Here is a 22,526-nt window from a genome sequence, read left to right as displayed (position 1 = left end):
ATACTATACATATAAAAATGTTTACAGTTTTTAAAAATGATAACATTGAAAATGTTAAAAATTAATTTTAGAATTGTTCTTTACAGGCTAACCAGCAGCAATAATTTTATTTACTTATTTTTTTGAGACAGGATCTCACTCTGTCGCCCAGGCTTGAGTGCAGTGGCACAATCATACCTCACTGCATCCTCGGCCTCCTGGGCTCAAGCAATCTTCCCACCTCAGCCTCCCAAGTAGCTGAGACTACAGGCGCATGCCACCACACCCAGCTAAGTTTTAAAAGTTTTGTACAGACATGGTCTCACTATGTCACCAAGGCTGGTTTTGAACTCCCGGCCTCATGTGATCCTCTTGCCTCAGCCTACTGGGAGGGTAGCTGAGATTAGAGGCACAAGCCACTCCAGCTTTTGGACTGCATCTTTTAAATGTCTTACAAGTGAAACAAAATATGAGACGATAGCATCAGAACTCACTGTGAACTCAATGTGAACAAAACATGTGCAGTATCCACGAGCAGGGCCTCCCCACTCCGACCCATGCTCCCATTCTGCCAGTCCAACATGGCAAGTGTCCCCTGACAGAGGAATAAGACAGCTGACTCAGAGACGTCACCACAACAGAGGCTCCTGCAGCTGCTCATAAACCACTCGGGGACGCTGGTGCAGTCCACTGAACGAAGCAGCACACTGCTAATCTGGAAAAATATAGCAGAACTAATACACATAAAGCTTTTAAAACTTTTCAGAGGTATTTCAAAATACAAACCCAAACATCTCTTTCCCCTGAAAAATCCTAGGAAAAATGACTAAATCCAAAGATAAAATACCCACAAATGTCATGATTATTGTATTAGTATTAAAGGAAAAAAATTACATCAAGTACGAGAATGATTTTGCTGGTTGGAATGTACTGGCAGAGCACAACACATCGCCACCTGCAGGTGGATAAGCTTAACAACTGCTTTTTTTTTGGTATGTATTTTTTTTTTAAACAAATGCTTTCAGAGGTGATTTGAGAAATAAACATCTTCAACTTATCCAAAGATAATTACTTTGTGTGATCTCATAAAATACTGCACATATATTTTTCTAAGGTCAGGTAAAAAGATAAAATAAGTTTCCATACAATATAGCAAGCAAAAAAAGAAATCTACTAGTAAAAAATACAAGGATTGTGGCCTAAATTATCAAATTATACTTTCTATAAGAAGCAAATTTACTGAACAACTGACTCTATCTAGCATGCTTCCTGTCTAAAGCACATGATTTGGGTTATTCTTAATAAAGAACACATTTATCAGAAAAGTTATTACTGTGTATATATCTATACATTAATATGCATAATTTTAACATTAAAAATATCTTTTAAGATACTAATGAGAGATGACACTGAACAAACAGCACTAGAAAGAAACCAAAAGAATGTACATCAAAAATGTTTATAGTGATTATCTTTGTGTGAGATGGACTTACAGGTGATTGTTATTGTCTTTTTGTTATTGTTGCTTTATCTGAATTTTTGGAATTGTCTCTTATTATAAGAGAAAAAGGTCATCAGAAGGAACCAGACAATGCAAAAAAAAAATTCTTTTAATTCACTTCTTTAAAATTATTTTTAATATTTTTTTTTTTTTTTTTAAGAGACAAGGTCTCACTCTGTTGCCCAGACTGGTGCAATCTTATCTCACTGCAGCCTTAAACTCCTAGGCTCAAGCGATCCTCCCACCTCAACCTCTCAAAGAGCTGGAACTACAGCTGTGCACCACCATACCCAGCTAGTTTTTTTATTTTTCTAGAGACAAGGTCTAGCTAAACTCCCCAGGCTAATCTCAAATTCCCGGCCTCAAGTGACCCTCCAGCCCTGGCCTCCCAAAGTGTTGGGATTATAAATGTGAGCCACTGCACCAAGCCAAAAATATTTTTTAAACATACTCTAACTCTCAATAAAGTACGATTCTAAAAATGAGGTGCACTTACCAAATGAGGAATCTTTTCAGATGGGTGAAACATAGTCTTAATAAAAAGAATAACAGCTAATCCAGATGTGCTCTGTACAGTCTGTAATAGATCATCTATGTGGCAAAAAAGGAGAGAAGCTTGTGTTAAATAATGAATATTCTGGTAGAGTGGAAAGAGCAGATGCTGAGCAGCCAGATAGGCCTGGGTACAATTTCTAGTCTGACCACTTCCTGGGTGAACAGGTCTTACCTAAGTTATTTAACATCCCACAGACTCTCTTTTCTCTTCTGTAAAATGGGATAACTCCTAACTGACACAGTGTCGGGTTTAGATGAATAATGAATATAAAGGCTTTTCAGAAGGAGTCTCACTCTGTCGCCAGGCTGGAGTGTAGTAGCGTGATCTCGGCTCACTGCAATCTCTACCTCCTGGGTTCAGGCGATTCTCCTGCCTCAGCCTCCCAAGTAGCTGGGACTACAGGCATGTGCCACCACACCCAGCTAATTTTTGTATTTTTAGTAGAGACAGGGTTTCACCATGTTGGCCATGATGGTCTCGATCTCTTGACCTTGTGATCTGCCTGCCTCGGCCTCCCAAAGTGTTGGGATTACAGGCGTGAGGCACTGCACCCGGCCGAATATAAAGGCTTTTAAGCCCAGCATATAGATACTCAATAAATGTGATTCCTTCCTCTCTCCTCTAACATACACTTTCTTCCTTGCCAACTATTGCTTCCCAGAACACCTAATAGCAACACCATCTGTCCCCTCCCCTCCACCAATGCCTCTGTATCCCAATCACCATATACATAGACTTTTTCAAAAAGAGATTTCAGGGCTTGTATAAAGAATGTATGTATATACATAGACTTTTTCAAAAAGAGATTTCAGGGCTTGTATAAAGAATGTACGTAAGTGCTAATTACAAACTTTGCTAGCACTGACACTGTACCCATAGCAACCAGTTTTGACTTGGTGTCTTCTTTTTGTTTTATCTCTATTAGCCTCTAATACCATGGTGAATTTTCAACCTGGGGAAAGAAGTAACACTTCTTTATGACATCATAAACTACATACTAAATATCCACTCTGCCCTTCATCACTGATAACAAAACTGTGACTTTGATTGGGGAAGCCACATGCCCAGCCAAAAGCAGGATACTTGCTTCTTCAATCTTCTTTGCAACTAAAGGTAGGCATATAAGAGGGTTCAGGCCAATTGGATGTAAGCCAGTCACTTGAGTATCCTGATAAAAAGTAAAGATGCAACTGGCCTTCCTTCTTCCTGCCTTGAATAAAGACACATCTGGAGCTACAGCAGTCATATGGCAACCACGAGGCAACAAACGTGAGTGAAAGCCAAACTGCTGAAGATGGCACAGCAGAAAAGCAGAAAATGTGTGGGTCGTACACTGCCTATACCAGTTCTGGATGACCTGCCTCTGAACTTGTTATGTGGGAAAGGAGGTTTGGTTTTCAGTTACTTGCAGCTAAACACTTTACTGATTATGAAGCTTTAAAATGCTGGAAAAGAATAGTACTGATTAGGTGCCATCAACTTTTCGGAAAAAAAGCTACTTCTTTTTTTTTTGAGAGAGAGTCTTGCTCTGTTGCCAGGCTGGAGTGCAGTGGCACGATCTTGGCTCACTGCAACCTCTGTCTCCCGGGTTCACCTGATTCCCCTGCCTCAGCCTCCCGAGTAGCTGGGACTACAGGTGCACGCCACCACGCCCGGCTAATTTTTTTTTGTATTTTAGTTTTTTAGTATTTTAGACGGGATTTCACCATGTTGGCCAGAATGGTCTCAATCTCCTGACCTCGTGATCCGCCCGCCTTGGCCTCCCAAAGTGCTGGGATTACAGGCATGAGCCACCACACCTGGCCGAAGCTACCTCATATTAAAATCATGTATTCTCTACATTTCATCAGTTAGAGAATCTTTTTTTTAGACTAACACAGTCCTCTTTTAAAAAGTAAATAACCTCTGAAAAGTTTTCTGTAAGTTATGTCTTAATAAAAGTAACTTTAACTACTTTCCTTTCCTTTTAATACCTGAGAATCCAGACAAAAAGAAAAATAGAAATACTAATTGGACAAAACATAGCTAAGACTTTCGTTACCAGGGTTAAAAACACAACGAGGCCGGGTGCGGTGGCTCACACCTGAGCCACTTTGGGAGGCCTAGGCGGGCAGATCACCTGAGGTCAGGAGTTCCAGACCAGCCTGGCCAACATGGTGAAAGCCCGTCTATACTAAAAATACAAAAAAAAAAAATCAGCCAGGCGTGGTGGTGCATGCCTGTAATCCCAGCTACTCAGGAGGCTGAGGCAAGAGAATCGCTTGAATCTGGGAGGCAGAGGTTGCAGTGAGCCAAGATCGCACCACTGCACTCCAGTGTGGGCAACAAAGAGAGACTCCATCTCAGACAAAAAAAACCCAAAAGAACAAAAAACACAAACAATGAGATGCTACTGTTTTCCAATCAGCCTAGCAAAACCAGAGTCAGTTATTGCTTTTCACTAACAAGAGCTCTAAAGAGATCCCATTAGCATGTTTTTAATTAAGTTACATTCATACATATATTACCATATAGAAAGGGAGGTGAAGACAGAAAGGATAATTCAATGTTTTATATAAATACTTGTGTTAGGTGTCACTTTTTTGTTAATCTTATTACAATAATAAACCACAGATTCCAAAAAAGTGACAGAAAACAAATTTACAGCTTAATAAATTATTAAAAAGTGATCACCCTTGAACCTATCTTCCAAGGCAAGAAATAGAACTCAGCCACCCAGGCTGGGCACAGTGGCTCACACCTGTAATCCCAGCACTTTGGGAGGCCACGGTAAGGTTACTTGAGGCCAGGAGTTCGAGAACAGCCTGGCCAACATGGCAAAACCCTTTCTCTACTAAAAATACAAAAAATTTGTCAGGTGTGGTGGTACCCTCCTATAATCCCAGCTACTCGGAAGCTGAGGCACAAGAATCGCTTGAACCTGGGATGTGAAACCCAAGATGCGGAGGTTGCGGTGAATCAACATCACGCCACTACACTCCAGCCTGGGCAGCAGAGTGAGATTCGGTCTCAAAAAGAAAAAAAAAAAAAACAACCATGTAGTCCAGGGCCTCCCTCCATTTTTGAGAGGCTGAGTAAGGACACATTCCACATCTCAGTTAAGTATCACATTTCACACTATTAGGAAAAGCTGATTGGCACTCAATTTTAACTGTCAATTATATATCATTTGTATATAATTTGTTACACTTACCATCGCTTAAAATCTTGGTAAAAATACTCAGCAATCCACACATATTTTGCCATATGGGAGAACTGGAAGCCTTCCAAAGATTTCCCTGGAAATCTTGTACTTTCTGTACTAACATCATTGAAAGCCTAATGCCTACCAAAAAGTCATTCATCAACTGTGTTTGAATAATATGATTTCCAGCACATTTTCTATAAAGAAGAAAAGACATTATTACAAAAGGAAATTCAAACAAAAGTGTGAACATTTCTAATTCTCAGCAAAATAAGTACATTCCTCAAAGGCCCAAAATCAGTTTTAAATTATGATAATTTACTCCTCTCTCTTCCATTCCTATAAACATTCCAACTATGTAGATATTAATTGCAAACTTTCAACACCGTTAACTTATCTACATGTCCCTCTTTCTCAGCCAATAACTAACTTCACTTCTTTTAGGGCAAAGATAAGAAATCAAGAATGAATGACAGAACTCAGGCTGGGTGAAGTGGCTCACACTTGTAATCCCAGCACTTCGGGAGGCCGAGGCAGGTGGATCATTTGAGGTCTGGAGTTTGGGACCAGCTTGGCCAACATGGCGAAACCGTGTCTCTAGTAAAAATACAAAAATTAGCCAGGTGTGGTGGCACATGCCCGTAATCCCAGCTACTCAGGGGGCTGAGGCAGGAGAATCACTTGAACCCCAGAGGTGGAGGTTGCAGTGAGCCAAGACGGCACCACTGCACTCCAGCCTGGGCGAGAGAGCAAGACACCATCTTAAAAAAAAAAAAATGACCTAACTTAGAAACTTGAACACTCTCTCAACGTTGATATATTTTCTCAACGTTGATATATTTTCCCTCCCTGTTTTTTTTTTTTTTTTTTTTTTTTGAGACGGAGTCTCCCCCTCTGTCACCCAGCCTGGAGTGCAGTGGTGCAATCTGGGCTCACTGCAACCTCTACCTCCCAGGTTCAACCGATTCTCCTGCCTCATCCTCCCAAGTAGCTGGGATCACAAGCAAGCCATCATGCCCGGCTAATTTTTATATATTTAGTAGAGACAGGGGTTTTGCCATGTTGGCCAGGCTGGTCTCGAACTCCTGACCTCAAGTGATCTGCCTGCCTCGCCCTCCCAAACTGCTGAGATTACAGGCGGGAACAACCACGCCCAGCCTCTCCCTGACTTCTAAAATACCAGGCTCTCGCAGATTTTCCCCTACTTCACCAGCACTCCTTCTCAGATACCTTCACTAATTCATCCTCTTCTCCTGGATCTTTTTATGTTAGGAATGTCCAGGACTCAGTCTTTATTCCTCTTCTTTTCTTCATCTAATTCTCTCCCTTGCTGATCTCTTTTAGCTCATCAGCTTTAAATTATAATCTACATGCTGATAATTCCCAAATTTTTATCTCTAACCCAGACCTCTCTGTCTAATTCCTTTCTGGTATATCTAACTTCCTGATATTTTTACTTGGATGTCTAACAGATATCTCTAAATGAGTGAACTTATCTTCAACTCCAAATCTGCTGTACCTACTGCATCTTTATCCTACAAAAACATTGTAATCATCCTTGCCACCTCTCCTCTCCATCTCATCTATAAGAAAATCTTGTTGGTTCTACCTTCAAAATACATCTAGAATCAGACCAACTCCACTGCTACATCTTGGCCTGAGCCACTCTCATCTCTCCCTTGGGTTATTGCCATAGCCTCCTAACTGGTCTCTCGCAGCTTCTGTCCTTCCCTCTTAGTTCTCAACACAGCAAAACACAGAATAATCCCATTAAGGCAAAAGTTAGGAAAAACAACTTAGTAGTTCCTCAAAAAGTTAAACATAGAATTATCTTATGATTCCACTCCTACGTATATACCCAAAAGAGCTAAAAGCAGAGACTCAAAGATATACTTGTATATCAATGTTTATAGCAGCATTATTCACAAGGGCCTAAAGGTAGAAACAGACCAAATGTCCATCGATAGATGGATTAACATGTGGTCTACACATACAATGGGATATTATTCGGCCACAAAAAGGAATGAAATTCTGATATATGCTACGAAAGTGGATGACCCTTGAAAACACGCCTGTAATCCCAGCACTTTGGGGGACTGGGGCAGGGGGACTGCTTGCGCTTAGGAGTTTGAAACCAGCCAGGGCAACATGGTAAAACCATATTTCTACCAAAAATATAAAAACAGGGCATAGTGGCGGACGTCTGTGGGCCCAGCTACTCCAGAGGCTGAGATGGAAGGATTGCTTGGGCTTGGGAGGCAGAGGTTGCAGTGAGCCAAGATCCTGCACTCCAGCTTGGGTGACAGAGACAGAGCTTGTCTCAAAAAAAAAAAAAAAAAAAAAGGGAAAAATAAATGAAATAAGCCTGACACAAAAGGACAACTACTACATGATTCATAAGAATCACCTAGAATAGGCAAATTCAAAAAGACAGGAAGTAGAATAGAGATTACCTGGGGCTACAGGAAAAGACTTTTTTAAAAAAATAAATTTTCCTTTCTTTTGGACACACTGAATTTGAGGTACCTGTAAAACATCCAAGCTGAGATGTCCACAAGTCAACTGTCAACTGATGTCCATCAGTCTACCACTCAGGAAAGAGATCTAACTTGGAGTAATAAATTTGGGAATCCTGAGTATATAGGTGGTGGCTGACACCAAAGTGGACATTATTAAGCAGTTCAAACAAACAAAATAAAAAGGACAGAACCCACCTTTACACGACAAGCATAAAAAGAAGAGCCAAAAAAGAGAAAAAGAGACAAAGAGCTCCTGCTGTGGCAAAAGGCTACCTTGAGTGAAAGACGATGTACAGGTATTATTTCTCCTCTCTCCCAGAACCTCCTCAAACCAACAGCCATGGGATTTAAAACGTAAAAAGATAAATTCTTAAAGGCAACCAATATGCAACAAGACAATAACAATAGTATTTCAGAAGCTGCAAAGCAGATGGATGAGTGATAACTGACAGCAGAATCAAGAAAAGTGGATACTAAGCCAGGGAACAAGCCCAGAAGCCATTTCATTTGTAGTCCCAAATGGCTCAGAAACTGTTGGCACTAGGTACTCCTTGATGTGGAGGTAAATATAGGATTGAAGACAGGAAGACTGAATACCTCCGAGCCAGCAGACAACTTGTTTATCTTTAGAAAAGGTAAAACAGGTGTTTGGAAAGGAAGATAGCACACACAGATAAGGCAGCAACATATTACAAAAAGGAGAATTAGGTAAATACATGCACAATGCACGCCAAATACTGAGACCTCAGCCTTCTTCCCTCACTCAGCAACCAGAATATTAAGACAATGGTTTGGAAGATTCTTCCATGGCAAATCCAGTACCTAAGCAAAAAGATTTAAACGTACTGACATCTTTAGGTTTCCCCAAGGAAGAGTTACCCCAAGAAAGAGCTCAGCTAGACTAGCCTACAATAAAACCTGCAGTCAACTCCACTCATAGGCACAGACATTCAAATCAATCCTCAGTGTCCCATTATTAAACATGACTACCCTGGCTGGGCACAGTGGCTCACGCCTATAATCCTAGCACTTTGGGAGCCAAGGAGGGAGGATCACTTGAGCCAATGAGTTCAAGACTAGCCTGGGCATTATAGTGAGACCTCATTCCTACAAAAAATGAAAAAAAAAAAAAAAATTAGCCAAGCATGGTGGTGAGCACCTGTAGTCCCAGCTTCTTGGGAGACTGAGGTGGGAGTATCACTTGAACCCAGGGAGGTAGAGGTGCAGTGAGCCAAGATCGTGCCACTGCACTCAAGCCTGGGTAACAGAATGAGACCCTGTCACTAAGAAAAAAAAAATTTATATATATATATAGACAGATAGATAGATAGAAAAAAAAATTTATATATATAGGTATAGATAGATAGATAGATAGATAGATAGATAGATAAAAAGAAAGAAATACATAATTGCCCAGCCAAGGATCACCAGACTTCTGAGGAAAGCTTCTAATAAGAAATATACTGAACAAAACCAGCAAACAGAAAAAAGCAACTTGGAAGAAACAGATACTATGTAAAGATGATAAAAAACAAAAAAACTATCATGAATATATCCTCAGAGAAGTAACAGAGGATATTTCACTCACAAAATAAAACAGGATGCTATGAAAAAGGAACACACTCAGGTGAGGAAAAGAGTTCTTTCACTTATTCTCATAACAATTTATTAAATTTTTAATTTTTCATTTAAATATTTTAATAAAGTTTAAATATAAAAATTTTGAATTTATTAAAATTAAATATCAAACCTCTAAAAATATATATAAATAATTGGGTCTAATATTAATGGAGAAAGGGGCTGGGCATAGTGACTAACGCCTGTAATCTCAACACTTTGGCAGGCTAAAGCGAGCAGATTACTTCAGTCCAATAGTTTAAGACCAGCCTGGGCAACATAGTGAGACTCTGTCTCCAAAAATATTAAAAAACTAGCTCGGTGTGGTAGTGCATGCCTGTAGTCCCAGCTACGTGGGAGGCTGAGGTGATACAAACACTTGAGCCCAGGAGGTTGAGGCTGCAGCAAGCTATGATCACACCACTGCACTACAGCCTGGGTGACACAGCAAGACCCCGTCTCAAAAAAAATATAAAAGTGATAATATTAATGAAAAGGGATGAAAAGATCACATTCTGAGACTTTTAAATTTTTCTTTGTACAAAGATAATGTACAACTGCAAGTGTGCACACACAAATGCCAACATATAGCACTTGCCTATTTTCTTCCAGGATTTCAATTAAACTCTTCTGCAGAAAATGTAGCACTGAAACAAAAAGAATATGACAAACAAGAATTTAAAACTGTGAACCTCAATTTCAATAAAATAAAATATTTTATATCACTGTTATCCAAAATGGTATCATGATATGGAAACAAAAATTTAAAAGGAAGGAGCATGATGTACCTGAGTTATCTACAATGCTCTACCTATCACCAAGAAACTTAAAAGAGCCAGTTCCAAAATGACTCGTACAAGCCATCAACTCATGAAACAAAATAAAATAATAGGACTTACCATTTTTAAGCAGATTATTAACACTTGCTCTACCTGTAGAGGAAAAAATGAACACTGGTAAGGAGTTTCACGACCAAAATTAATATCATTTAAAAACTATGATGTGATGTGAGGGGTTAGCCAGAAAAAGGACTAGAAAAGTACAGCCTTACCCAAGTTAAAGTTCTCCATACAGGAAGAAATATTGTCAATAACTTTCCTGTAAGAGTATAAGTCAGTAGTATTCAATTCTTCCTGAAGACGAGAAGTAAAATGGTGTATAGCCTCAGGTAGAAAAAATTCAGGTAGGCTATTTAGTGAGCTAGAAAAAGAAACAAATATTAAAAATCTGACAATCTAATAGCCCCAGAATATGTGGAGAGGGAAGAGAATCATACAAATGTGGGAATACTGAACTAAACCTTCAAAATACAGCCAGAAAATTACAACTCACACTACCATCACTGGAATTTCCTGGCTTGTCAGCTCATCTGGTCTCCCTGCTTCCACCTTGCTTCCTTCCCATCTCCCAGATTATTCTCAACAGAGTAGGCAGAGTGACACTGTTAAAACACCATGTCACTTCTCTTACTAAAACCTCCAACAATATCCTTCTCAGTTAAAGTACTAGTTGAAGTGTTTACAGTGACCTACAAGGTCCTCCCAACACAATCTGGCACTACCACTAGCTCCTGACCTCATCTTTATTTATTTTTTTTCTTTTCTTGATTTTTAAAATGGCATCCATCACAATCCTGACCTCATCTTCATCCTTGTTCACTTAGCTCTAGCTACATGACCTTGCTCTGTTCTGACATACCAGTCTTTGCTCCTGCTGTTTCCTCCATCCAAAATACTCTTCCTTCAAATATACCCAACAATCATTGCCTCATCCCTTTCAGGTCAATCTCAATTACCTTATCATGTCTGAGCAAAGCTATATGAAGTGACCATAATATTTTAAATTGTAACCCTCACCCCATCCTTTATGCCCCCTTTCCTTCCTTCCCGCTTTTAGATAGCACTCATGCCATCTAATATCCTATAAATGTTACTTATTTATTTTGTCTATTTTCTATCTTCCCCTTAGAATGTAACCTCCATTCTGGACTGTTTCATTCATTCTACCCCCAATTCCTAGAAGAGTGCTGAAACACAGTAGGCAGTCAATAAAAATTTATCAAATGAGTAAATTAAACATATCAATTTTGCCTCAATTAATATACATCAAAACTGATTGGCTTTGTTTTAAATATAACTGGACAGTTCAAAGTTTTTCTGGAAGAAAATAATTCAAAAATGGGAATATTCAGAATAAGAAGAGTCACTACAGGGAAGACTTAACACTGATATATAATTAAAACACTTTATCAAACTATAGTAAATAAAAGTGTGGTGTTGGTGTATGAACAAAGAGACCTAAATCAGAAATCAAACCCATGTATATATGTGAACATATAACACAATAAGGTGGCATTCCAAATATGTGGGCAAAGATGGACGATTCAACAGTTTGGGTAAGTGGTTCCCCATATAAAAAAGAAAACTAAATTGAATCCCTACCTCACACTACATTCAAAGCTTAATTCCAGATGGACATAAAAGTTGAGCAAAAAAAAAAAAATAGTATAAGGCCTGCAAATAATGTTTTAAATAATCTTGTATTACAGAAAGCATATATAGCAAGGTATAAAACTCAGAAATCTACATACACAAAAATTAGCTGAGTTGATAACCAAAATAAAATTTTAATTTTTGTAAAGACAAGACACCATGAGAAAGTTTAAAGACAAGTAACAAAGGAATGTATTTGGCATATGATCTATACAGAAGTCTTATAAATCAAGAAAACATTCTAACAAGAAAATGTACAAAGAATATATAATAAAAAAATAGTCAAATTCCACACATTAAAAAATGTTCAATTACACTAGTAATCTGGGATACGCAAATTATAATGACAGCATTTTCACTCATTAGATTTTAAAAGATTTAAAGATTGATACTATTCAATGTTGGAAATATACGAAGAAGAAACAAGCATTCTAACTCAATTGGTAGTCTGGGGGAGTACAGTTTAACAATATCTACCAAGAATTTCAATAGGCCTAATTTTTGGTCCAGAAATTCCACTTCTTGGAATTTATCTCAGAGAAATACACATATATAATTATATACATAAGAATATCACTGCAATGGGGAAGTGATTAAATTACTTTATACCATGTAATATAAATCATGTAATATGTACCATATATAGATACATACAAGTCATATATATGGTACATTTAAATTTTGGTATATTCATATTACAGAATATTTATAGCTGAAAAAGTAAGGACTGTTGGCGGGAATGTAAAATGTTGCATATGGAAAACAGTATGACAGTTGCTCAAAAAATTACAAATAGTATTACCATATGGTCCAGCAATCCCACTTCTGGGTATATATCCAAAGAACTGAAAGCAGGATCTCAAATAGATATTTGCACACCCATGTTCATAGCAGCATTATTCACAACAGCCAAGCAGTGGAAGCAACCCAAATGTCCATTGAAAGATGAATGGATGAACAAAATGCAGTATACGCATACAACAGAATATTAAGCCTTATAAGAGAAGAAAATCCTGTCATATGCTATAACAAGGATGAACCTTAAGGATATTATGTTAAGTGAAATAAGTCAGTCACAAAAATATAAATACAAATATTACACTAATATGAGGTATCTAAAGTAATCAAATTCATGAATGGAAAGTGGCTGCCAAGGGCTGAGCAGGAAATGGAGAGTTGTTACTTAATGTGTACAGTTTCAGAGCTTAGCAGATGACAAGGTTCTAGAGATCCTTGCACTGCAATGTGAATACACTTAACAATAGTGAACTATATACACTTAAAAATGGTTAAGACTCAAACATCATATGTTCTCACTCTTAAGTGGGAGCTAATCTATGAGGATGCAAAGCCATAAGAATGATACAATGGACTTTGGAGACTCAGGGGAAAGGGTGGGAAGGGGGTGAGAAATAAAAGACTACAAATTGTTGGGTACAGTATACACTGCCCAGGTAATGTGTGCACCAAAATCTCAGAAATCACCACTTATTCACGGAACCAAGTACCACCTGTTCCCCAAAAACCTATGGAAATAAAAATTAAAATTAAAAAAAAAAGAATTCATAAAAACAAGGTCAAGACTGAGGTTTTATATTATGTGTCTTTTACTACAATTAGGATTTTATGACATGGAAATATCTCTAAGATGTTCTTTAGTGAAAAAACAAGCTACAGAGCATTGTGTAAAGTATAATCTCGTTTACAGATATATAAAAAAAGTAGAACGTAACACACATATGCTGACCTCAAAGAAAAGGTCTAGAAAGATAAATACCAAAATGGTAAGTGACAATCTTTACTAAGAAAAGTAAGATAAGCCCTAAACAATGAAATGGAAGCCTTACTTTTTATTTTGTATACTTCTATATAGTTTGAAATTTTTATACCAAGCCTATATTCCTGTGTTATCTGTGTAAATATATATTTAAACCAAGAACAGATAGGACAAAAAGAGAAAAAAACAGCAAGATGACATTTAAACATAACCAATAAATGTAAATGGATTGAGGCAGGAGTAAGCAAACTACAGCCCACAGCCTGTTTATTAAGCCTGTGACCTAAGAAGGCTTTTTATATTTTTAAAAAGTTGTAACTAGGCCAGGCACAGTGGCTCACACCTGCAATCCCAGCACTTTGGGAGGCTGAGAAGGGTGGATCATGAGGTCAGGAGATCAAGACCATCCTGGCTAACATGGTGAAACCACGTCTCTACTAAAAATACAAAAAATTAGCCGGGCGTGGTGGCTGAGGCAGGAGAATGGCGTGAACCTGGGAGGCAGAGGTGACAGCGAGCCAAGATCGCACCACTGCACTCCAGCCTGGGCGACAGAGCTAGACTCCGTCTCAAAAAAAAAAAAAAAAATAGTTGTAACTAATCAATGAAAACAGAGAACAAACCATATGAATGAACTTTTTGTGATCTGTATCAGTTCAGTTTTATCAAACCAAGGAAGGAACTTCAGTTACTTTTGGTCAAATTCAACATTTATAACACCCAACTTCCCTTCCTTTTTTTCTTACCTTGCCAATACTTTCTTCAAGGGATTCTTTAGACTCAAAGAAAGATAAATGCCTGCTAAGATATCCAAACAACTTTGAATAGTGGGATCACACATGCCATTTTTATCTGCTTTCTCCAGCAGAGGCACAATCTATAATACAAAACATTGAAGTAATTTTTATAATATCAAATATAGCAAAGTAACATGGTTACAGATACTCTTTGAAGTCTCAATTGCTGGGCACAGTGGCTCACCCCCTGTAATCCCAACACTTTGGGAGGCTGAGGTGGGCAGATCGCTTGAGCCCAGGAGAGTTCGAGACAAGCTCAGGCAACATGGTGAAACCCTGTCTCTACAAAAAAATACTAAAATTAGCCAAGCATGGTGGCACATGCCTGCAGTCCCAGCTACTCAGGGGGCTGAGGCAGGAGGATTGCTTGAGCCCCGGAGGTTGAGGCTGTGGTTGAGCCAATTTCAAACCAGTGCACTCCAGCCTGGGTAAGAGAGTGAGACCCTGTCTCAAAAAAATAAATAAAATAAAGTGTCAATTATGTGAAATGTTTTCCATACTCCACTGTCAAGGATACTGATCTAAACACCTATTTCACTATTTATTAACTTTTTAAACTCATGTCCCCAGCTCCCTCTTTACCCTCCAGACCCACCTCCACAGAGAATCACAGACCTGTTAATGGCTTACAGTAAAGAACAGCTGTAGCACTATTAAAAAACCAGTAATACATTTACTTGCTTTCCAAAAAAAACTATGTGTGCTCAAATGGTAAATCCTAATACTGAAATACTAATAAGTATAATCTTTATATTTTAAATTAATTTTTAAATGTGCCTGCTAAAAGGTTTTGAAGATTCATATATTTTAAAATTTATCTCCACAGAAGAGGTATGCACATTATCTTCTACCTTATCTATTTAACAGTTCAATTATGATAGAAGCCTGAATATGGCTTCTATTGCTGCTTTGCATACGAGGATATTATACAATATCCTCATATACAATAAACAGAAAAGAAAAAAATACTTATTTGTTAATGATAAACTGATATGCAATAATTAGGGACCAAAATAGGGACCAAAAATAGCATGATACTCTTAAAGATGCATCCATGAATATCAATTCAGACTTACCTGTTTAATATAATGGATTTGTGACACTCCATCCGTGAGTTGCACACAATGTAACAGCAAAGAAGCTAGATTTTTCCCTTCCACATCAGCAAAAGCTATATAACATATACAAAAAAAATTTTTTCAATGATTTAACAGTTAAGTTAAAGATAACTTTGCCTTTGTTGTGCATTCTACAAAATTTTTTAATTATAAACCATGGCAATAGGTGGAACATAGTCTGAAGACAGAATTTTAAGAAAATTGTTTTACATCCAAAACATAAGGAAAAATATAAAGAATTTGAATATTATATGCTAGAGGTCCCAGTCATTAAAATACTCTGCTTGCAAACTGGAAAAAAATATATTAAATAAGGGAAACCAGAAGTCACCTACATTTCAAAGTTTCAAGGTCCTGATGGCAAATGGTCAACGCAACAACTTGCATTTCTTTCTTCTTCTTTACACCCATTTTAAATAGAATTAATAGTAGTCACTGCAAGAAAGAAGACTTTAAGGCATTAATGTAAGGTTTCTCAACCTCAGCACTGTGATTTTTGGCTGGGTTCATTCTTTGTTGAACGGTATCATCCTATGCATTATGCTTCATGCATCCCCATCTCTACCCACTAGATGCCAGTGGCACCCTCCTCCCTCCCAAGTTCTGACAACCAAAATATGTCTCCAAACACTGCGAAGTGTCCCCTGGGGAGCAAAACTGCTCCAGAATGAGAATCACTGTCTAAGAATTTCTGATTTGAAGAAGAAAAATGTTTTAAGCTCAAGTTCATTACTGACTGAAGTTATTTTACCTACTATGACTCAGTCTTTGTATTTTAAAATACAGAAAACTTTCCTTTTAGTGAACAGACACACAAAAAAAACTACGATAGTTTTTCCAAAAATAAAATACTTCAAACTAACCTCAGTGACTCATTAGACTAACAGGAGGTACCACCGTGTCCTGATTTCTGCAAAAATTTTTAAAAAAAAAATTTTTTTTTTAATGCTATTCTCTTGAGTTTGCTTTTATTGATACTTAACAAATCAACGGGTTCATAACAGGCTAAACAACCCAACTCAAAGACTACACAACTACACACTAATAGTACCATGCCATCTGGAAAGAAGTTGCTAGGAAAATGTCATAGGGCTCTTTTCTTGATGCAGTTAGCATTTTTAGCAGTATTTATGATGCAAATATTAGAGGTTATAATGTAGTACATGTATAAAATAAATCTGGAAGGACATGTTGAATGATGGAATCAGGAATAAAAACAGGTCAATAAACTGGAATAATGAGCAATACGAAATTCACCAAGATGAAATAGAAATAAATGTAAAGGGCTGCATTTAGTTTAGGGCAAAAAAACACAGAAAGAGAGGCTGGAGAGGCAAAACGTGGTTTGAAACAGCTCAACAGCCCAAGATGACTGCCAAAAACCACAGAAGTCAGCCATATCAGAGTGCATGATTTTATCCAAACAGGCCAGGTGACATGTAGAGCATTAGGTGCAGCGCCGGCGGCCATACTTTAAGGAGCCATAACAAACAATGGAGCTGATTTCTGAAGGACCTAGAGAGCTCCTCCTTCAGAGAACAGCTCAGTTAACCAAAGGTGTTTGGCCTGGAGAAAAGTCAACAGGACAAGAGCCTTAAAACAGCTGCTAGACTGTTGTGGAGAAAAAGGGAGTAGATTTATCTGTCTACTACAGACTGTTGTTTTTTTTTGTTTTTTTTTTTTTGAGACGGAGCCTTGCTCTGTTGCCCAGCCTGGAGTGCAGTGGCGCGATCTGCACTCACTGCAAGCTCCGCCTCCCAGGTTCACGCTATTCTCCTGCCTCAGCCTCCCGAGTAGCTGGGACTACAGGCGCCTGCCACCACGCCCGGCTAATTTTTTGTATCTTTAGTAGAGATGGGGTTTCACCGTGTTAGCCAGGATGGTCTCGATCTCCTGACCTCGTGACCCACCCACCTCGGCCTCCCAAAGTGCTGGGATTACAGGCATGAACCACCGCGCCCAGCCTTAGACTTCTTGCCTTGCTATTAGATTAGTAAAAGTCAGTACAAGCTACAGGAAAAGATTCCAGATCAATATAAAGGAAAAGCTCTATGGTCCCACTAAGGACTGGGCTACCTTTTAAACAAAGAAATTTCCCAACACCAGGAATATTCAAAGAGAAGATGACTGAATATTTTCTCTTGGACTCCTGAAACAGCTCCCTAACTGGTCTCCTAACTTCTACACTTACCTCCAAAGAGCCCATTCTGTTTACAGTCATCAAAGCCATCTCTTTAAAAAAAAACTCTCATCAAATTGAATTACTTACTCTCTTCCTTAAAACTTTCCAAGGGTTTCTAAATACACTTAGAATAAAATTCAAACTTGAGGCTGGGAGTGGGAGCTCGTGCCTGTAATCCCAGCACTTTGGGAGGCCGAGGCGGGTGGATCTCCTGAAGTCAGGAGTTCAAGACCAGCCTGGCCAACATGGTGAAACCCCGTCTGCACTAACTAAAAATACAAAAATTAGCCGGGTGTGGTGGCGGGCGTCTATAACCCCAGCTACTCCGGAGGCTGAGGCAGGAGAATCGCTTGAACCCAGGAGGCAGAGGTTGCAGTGAGCCGAGATCGTGCCACTGCACTCCAGCCTGGGCGACAAGAGCGAAACTCCGTCTCAAATAAATAAATAAATAAATAAAAACTTGAGAATTTGCCCTTCAAGGCCCTAAATAATCTAGCCCTGCCTTCCTCCACTCTTCATCTCAAACTAATCTCCTCTTCACCATCTCAAGAGCTTTGTACTTCCTGATGCTCTTATTCCCACCTAAGAGGCTTTACACTTCCCATTATCTCTGCCCCTTAATGTGCATTCCACATCTTTGCAAGACTGACTCCTTCTCACCATTCATGTTTCTGCTGCAACATTACCTTCTAAAAGCTTTCCATGACCACTCTATCTAAAATCTCACCAATACAACACACGTAGACACCATTTCCGTTAATTTTCTTCATAGCACTTACTATTACCAGAAATTACCGTAACTTGTACATCTGTACATTGTCTGTCTCACCTAGTAGCAAACTGAATGAAGGCAGCAACTTTAATCTATTTTGTTCATGTTTCAAGTCTCAATTCCTAAACCAATGCCTGGCACATAGTAGGTGTTTAACAAACACTTGACGAATAAACAAATTAACAAACATTTGTCAGAGATGTTCTACAAGGGATATATGTCTTTAACGGCAGGAAGGTGGACTATCTGGTATCTAAAATCCATTCTATATCTAAGTGACATTCTACATCTTAAGCACCTATGGTCTGTTTGGGAAGTAAGAAATCCATACAGTAATAGAAGGTGAGCAACCACCTAACCAAAAATGGACGCAGCTAGGAAAGTGTCGACAACAGAGTAATTTGTAAAGGGATAGTCAGATCTAGAGAAATAGAGGCACGCTTCCTAAGAAAGTGACCATCGTACAAAGCCAGAAGAGACTGGGAAACCTAACTAGGGAGACTATTCTCTGGTTAAAGGTAAGCAAGTTTGCAGGCGGATCTGCTCTCGCAATTCTGAGGGCTACACAAAAGCAGACTCGGTAATTATGCCTGCTCAAATGATGCCTAAACGTGTGTCCTGAAGAACCAGGGTCCCCAAGGGGGTAAATCCCGCGTCTACCGCAAGGCCAGAAGGTGCCCAGTAAATCACACTCCTCCTAGGTCCCACTTACTGCTTCCCTTTAGAACGCTGCTTCACTCTACACCTTCCTGGCTGACTCCCACAAACATTCTCTGGGCGATTTCTGAACCACGTGGAGTCGAGGAATGACAGTGGGAGAAAGTGGTTAAAGTGCTGTCTCCATGGAGACCTTAGCGACCGGAAATCAGTTTCACAGCCGCCGAATCCTGGCGATACCAAAAGATGGGAATTGGTGTGGCTCGCCAGGCAGCCCTAGCAAAACTGGCCGAGCCGAGCTACCGCGGGTTTGGCAGGCAGGACACCTGGGAGCCAAACCTCGTGCCCGTCGGCGTCTGAGAAGAGTCGCAGGCGCCTGGTCCAGTCCCGGAAGCAGGTCTCCTTCTACGGCGTCTCCGAGGCTTGCAACGCGGTCCGCGGTCGACTACCGGGTCAGGGCGAAGGGAGGGAGATGGGGTAACCTAGGGGAGTCATCGCGAGAATTGACCTAACGCAGCTCCTCCAATCAGGAGTTCGACTAGGCCGTGACGTCACCGGGGTGGGCGGTAGCAATCGGGTTTAGTTTGTCAGCCACTGTACCATCAGCGGCGCGCGTTCCTCGTGGCGTTGGGGCTGACGGGCCTTCTTGCGCGCACCTCATTCTCTTCACATGCTTGGACGCCTGGGAAGCGCTTTTGTCCCAATCCAGACCTTCCACCTTTCTCCCACTCTGTTGGCCCAGTGTAGAATCTAGGAGAAAACTACGTCTGGGACTCGGGAACGAGTCCAGGGAGTTTAGAGCCCGCGAGACAGGCAGGGGTTTGGGCGGCGACTGAACGGAAGCCACGCGAAGAATTCGGACTACAATGAGAAGTGCTGAACCAACGTGTGCCAAAGCGCATATATTCATTCAATAGATAATGAGCTCTACTGTCAGAGCGTCGCCAGGCGCTAGCCTTGAAAGCTATCCCCTACTGAGGATACATGTATTACGCAGCACATACAAATTGTCAGATGATTCAGTCCTTGAAAAATAAATACAATAACTGGATGTCACTGGGAGCTGCGACAGTGGGCAAGATCAGGAAAGACCTGATGCTATTATCAGGAGTATTTATTTGGAAAATAGAAACATTTCAGTTCCCTAAACGTTAATGACTTAAATTTTTAATAATTATTTTCTGAATTTTTTATATCACCTTGCCTTGGTTTTCTTTATAGCTTTACCACATAATGTATGTATCACTATCTTGTTTCGTTCAATTTTAAAGTTTTTGGAATTGTGTATGTTTTCTCCAGCAATTTGCTTCTTTCAGCATTGCTTTTCATATTCACCTACAGGTGGCTGTAGTGCTCTTCGCCCAGGCTGGAGTGCAGTGGCGCGATCTCGGCTCACTGCAACCTCTGCCTCCCGGGTTCAAGCGATTCTCCTGCCTCAGCCTCCTGAGTAGCTGGGATTACAGGCGCGTGCCACCATGCTCAGCTAATTTTTGTATTTTTTAGTAGAGACGGGGTTTCACCATGTTGCTCATGCTGGTCTTGAACTCCTGACCTCGTGATCCGCCTGCCTCGGCCTTCCAAAGCTGGGATTACAGGCGTGAGCCCCGGCGCCCGGCCCGTAATTTTCCGTTGTTTAATATACTTCATTATGTATCCATCCTGCTGCCTCTTAACATGTCCATTATTTCCAGTTTTTGTTCTAACATTGCTGCTGTGAAGTATATTGTGCATGTCAGCTGGTGAGTGTGTGCAGACGGTTCTCTACCATAATTTTTTCTGGTATTTTTGACCCTGACTGATACCAAGAAATACATTGTAGACTTTGAAACTGTGGACATAGAAGTACTCTCACATAACTGAAGTAAAAATTTCTTGAAATGCTACTTTACAGGAGCTGTGAGATTTTATTTCCTTTTTTTCTAAATTATGGTAAAATACACAACAAAATTTACCATTTTAACCATTTTTAGGTTTTATGCTTCTTAAAATATGTATATTGTTTCAGACCTACTAATTATATAACTCAGTGGGTCCGAACCCCTTTTTTGTTTTCGGACACTGCAACGCTTCATCCTACACAGCGAGAGGTGGGCTAGGGAGCAAACATAATAAACATATGTTGAAAGGTGAAGCTACTGTTAAAACTTCAGACAAATTAAACTTAACAGGGTTTAACTGAGCAAGGGGAAAAATGATTCTCAAATCGGGCAGCCTCCAGAATCATAGCAGATTCAGAGAGACTCCAGGGATGCCTCGTGGTCAGAGCACATTTATAGACAAAGAAAGGAAGGTGATGTACAAAAAAACAAGTGAGGTACGGAAGCAGCTGGATGGGTTACAGCTTGGCGTTTGCCTTACCTGAACGCAGTTTGAACAGTAAGCATTGTATGAATAGTTGAAGTATGGCTGCTGGGATTGGCTGAAACTCAGCTATTGTTACAGAAGCACAGTCCTAAATTAGGCTTTCAGTCTTGTTTACCAACTAAGTTAGGTTATGGTTCATCCACAGGGACTCAAATATGGAAGTACAGAGGCTTTCTCAGGCCATATTTAGTTCAATTTAACACTGCCATGGAAAAAATAGGGGAATGGAAAGTGAGAGTATAGGGGAGGTACGTTGCAACTTTAAATAGGGTAATCAGGGTAGGCCTCATTGAGTAAAGATTTGCAAGAGACATAGACACTTGGTGAAGGGGAAACCTTCCATACAGAGGGAACAGCCAGTTCAAAGTTTCCAGGGCAGGGCTTGCCTGTTGGGAGAATAGCAAGGAGGCAAGAGTGGCTGGAGCCAAGCAAGGTAAATAGTAACGAGTGGGACAAGGGGCTTTGGATTATATAAGGCTTTCGTATTATTTCATGGACTCTCGCTCTTAAGTGAAATGAGGAGTGATTTTGAGCAAAAGAATAATAAGATCTAATGTACATTTCAAAATAATCACTGGAGTTACTTTGTTAAGAAGAGACTGTAGGTCGGACCTGGTGGCTCACGCCTGTAATCCCAACGCTTTGGGAGGCTGAGGTGGGTGGATCACCTGAGCTCAGAAGTTCAAGACCACCCTGGGCAACATGGTGAAACCTCATCTCTACAAAAATGCAAAAAAAATTAGCTGGGCATGGTGTTGTGTGCCTGTAGTCCCAGCTACTCGGGAGGCTGAGGCCCGAGAATTGCTTGAGCCCCAGAGGCAGACGTTGCAGTGAGCTAGGATTGCACCACTGCACTCCAGCTTGAGCTGCAGAGTGAGACTCCGTCTCAAAACAGAAAAAAAAAAAAAAAAAAAAAAAGACTGTAGCGCCTGCAGGAAGCTCAGTGAGGCTGTTGTGGTAAACTAGGCAGGCAGGATGCTGGTGGCACTGACAAGGGTGGTAGCAGTGGAG

At 39.9% G+C, this 22,526-nt stretch overlaps 1 protein-coding gene across 11 annotated transcripts in view; it reads right to left on the bottom strand.

Annotated features, from left to right (window-relative positions):
* The window catches only part of THADA (THADA armadillo repeat containing), a 366,352-nt gene extending 346,717 nt beyond the window's left edge, over positions 1 to 19,635 (bottom strand). For 2 of the 11 annotated variants that reach the window (XM_054475159.2, XM_063648771.1), the window contains exons 1-11: positions 19,491 to 19,619; positions 16,404 to 16,450; positions 15,876 to 15,975; positions 15,499 to 15,593; positions 14,372 to 14,502; positions 10,408 to 10,556; positions 10,256 to 10,288; positions 9,955 to 10,003; positions 5,230 to 5,417; positions 1,977 to 2,071; positions 474 to 694 (exon numbers count right to left, since the gene is read on the bottom strand). In XM_054475159.2, coding sequence (XP_054331134.1) covers positions 474 to 694; positions 1,977 to 2,071; positions 5,230 to 5,417; positions 9,955 to 10,003; positions 10,256 to 10,288; positions 10,408 to 10,556; positions 14,372 to 14,502; positions 15,499 to 15,593; positions 15,876 to 15,951 — 1,037 coding nt within the window. In that variant the 5' untranslated portion in view covers positions 15,952 to 15,975; positions 16,404 to 16,450; positions 19,491 to 19,619. Of the gene's footprint in view, positions 1 to 473; positions 695 to 1,976; positions 2,072 to 5,229; positions 5,418 to 9,954; positions 10,004 to 10,255; positions 10,289 to 10,407; positions 10,557 to 12,650; positions 14,192 to 14,371; positions 14,503 to 15,498; positions 15,594 to 15,875; positions 15,976 to 16,403; positions 16,451 to 19,206 lie in introns of those variants that run through there. The other 9 variants (XM_063648770.1, XM_063648767.1, XM_063648768.1 and 6 more) reach the window with 7 other exon arrangements.
* Between the last annotated feature and the right edge of the window lie 2,891 nt (positions 19,636 to 22,526).

Source organism: Pongo pygmaeus, chromosome 12 (genome assembly GCF_028885625.2).
Source record: "Pongo pygmaeus isolate AG05252 chromosome 12, NHGRI_mPonPyg2-v2.0_pri, whole genome shotgun sequence".
In the NCBI taxonomy this organism is placed as follows: domain Eukaryota; kingdom Metazoa; phylum Chordata; class Mammalia; order Primates; family Hominidae; genus Pongo; species Pongo pygmaeus.
The sequence above is the reverse complement of the archived record's forward strand: the minus strand, read 5'-3'. Positions and strand labels throughout refer to the sequence as shown.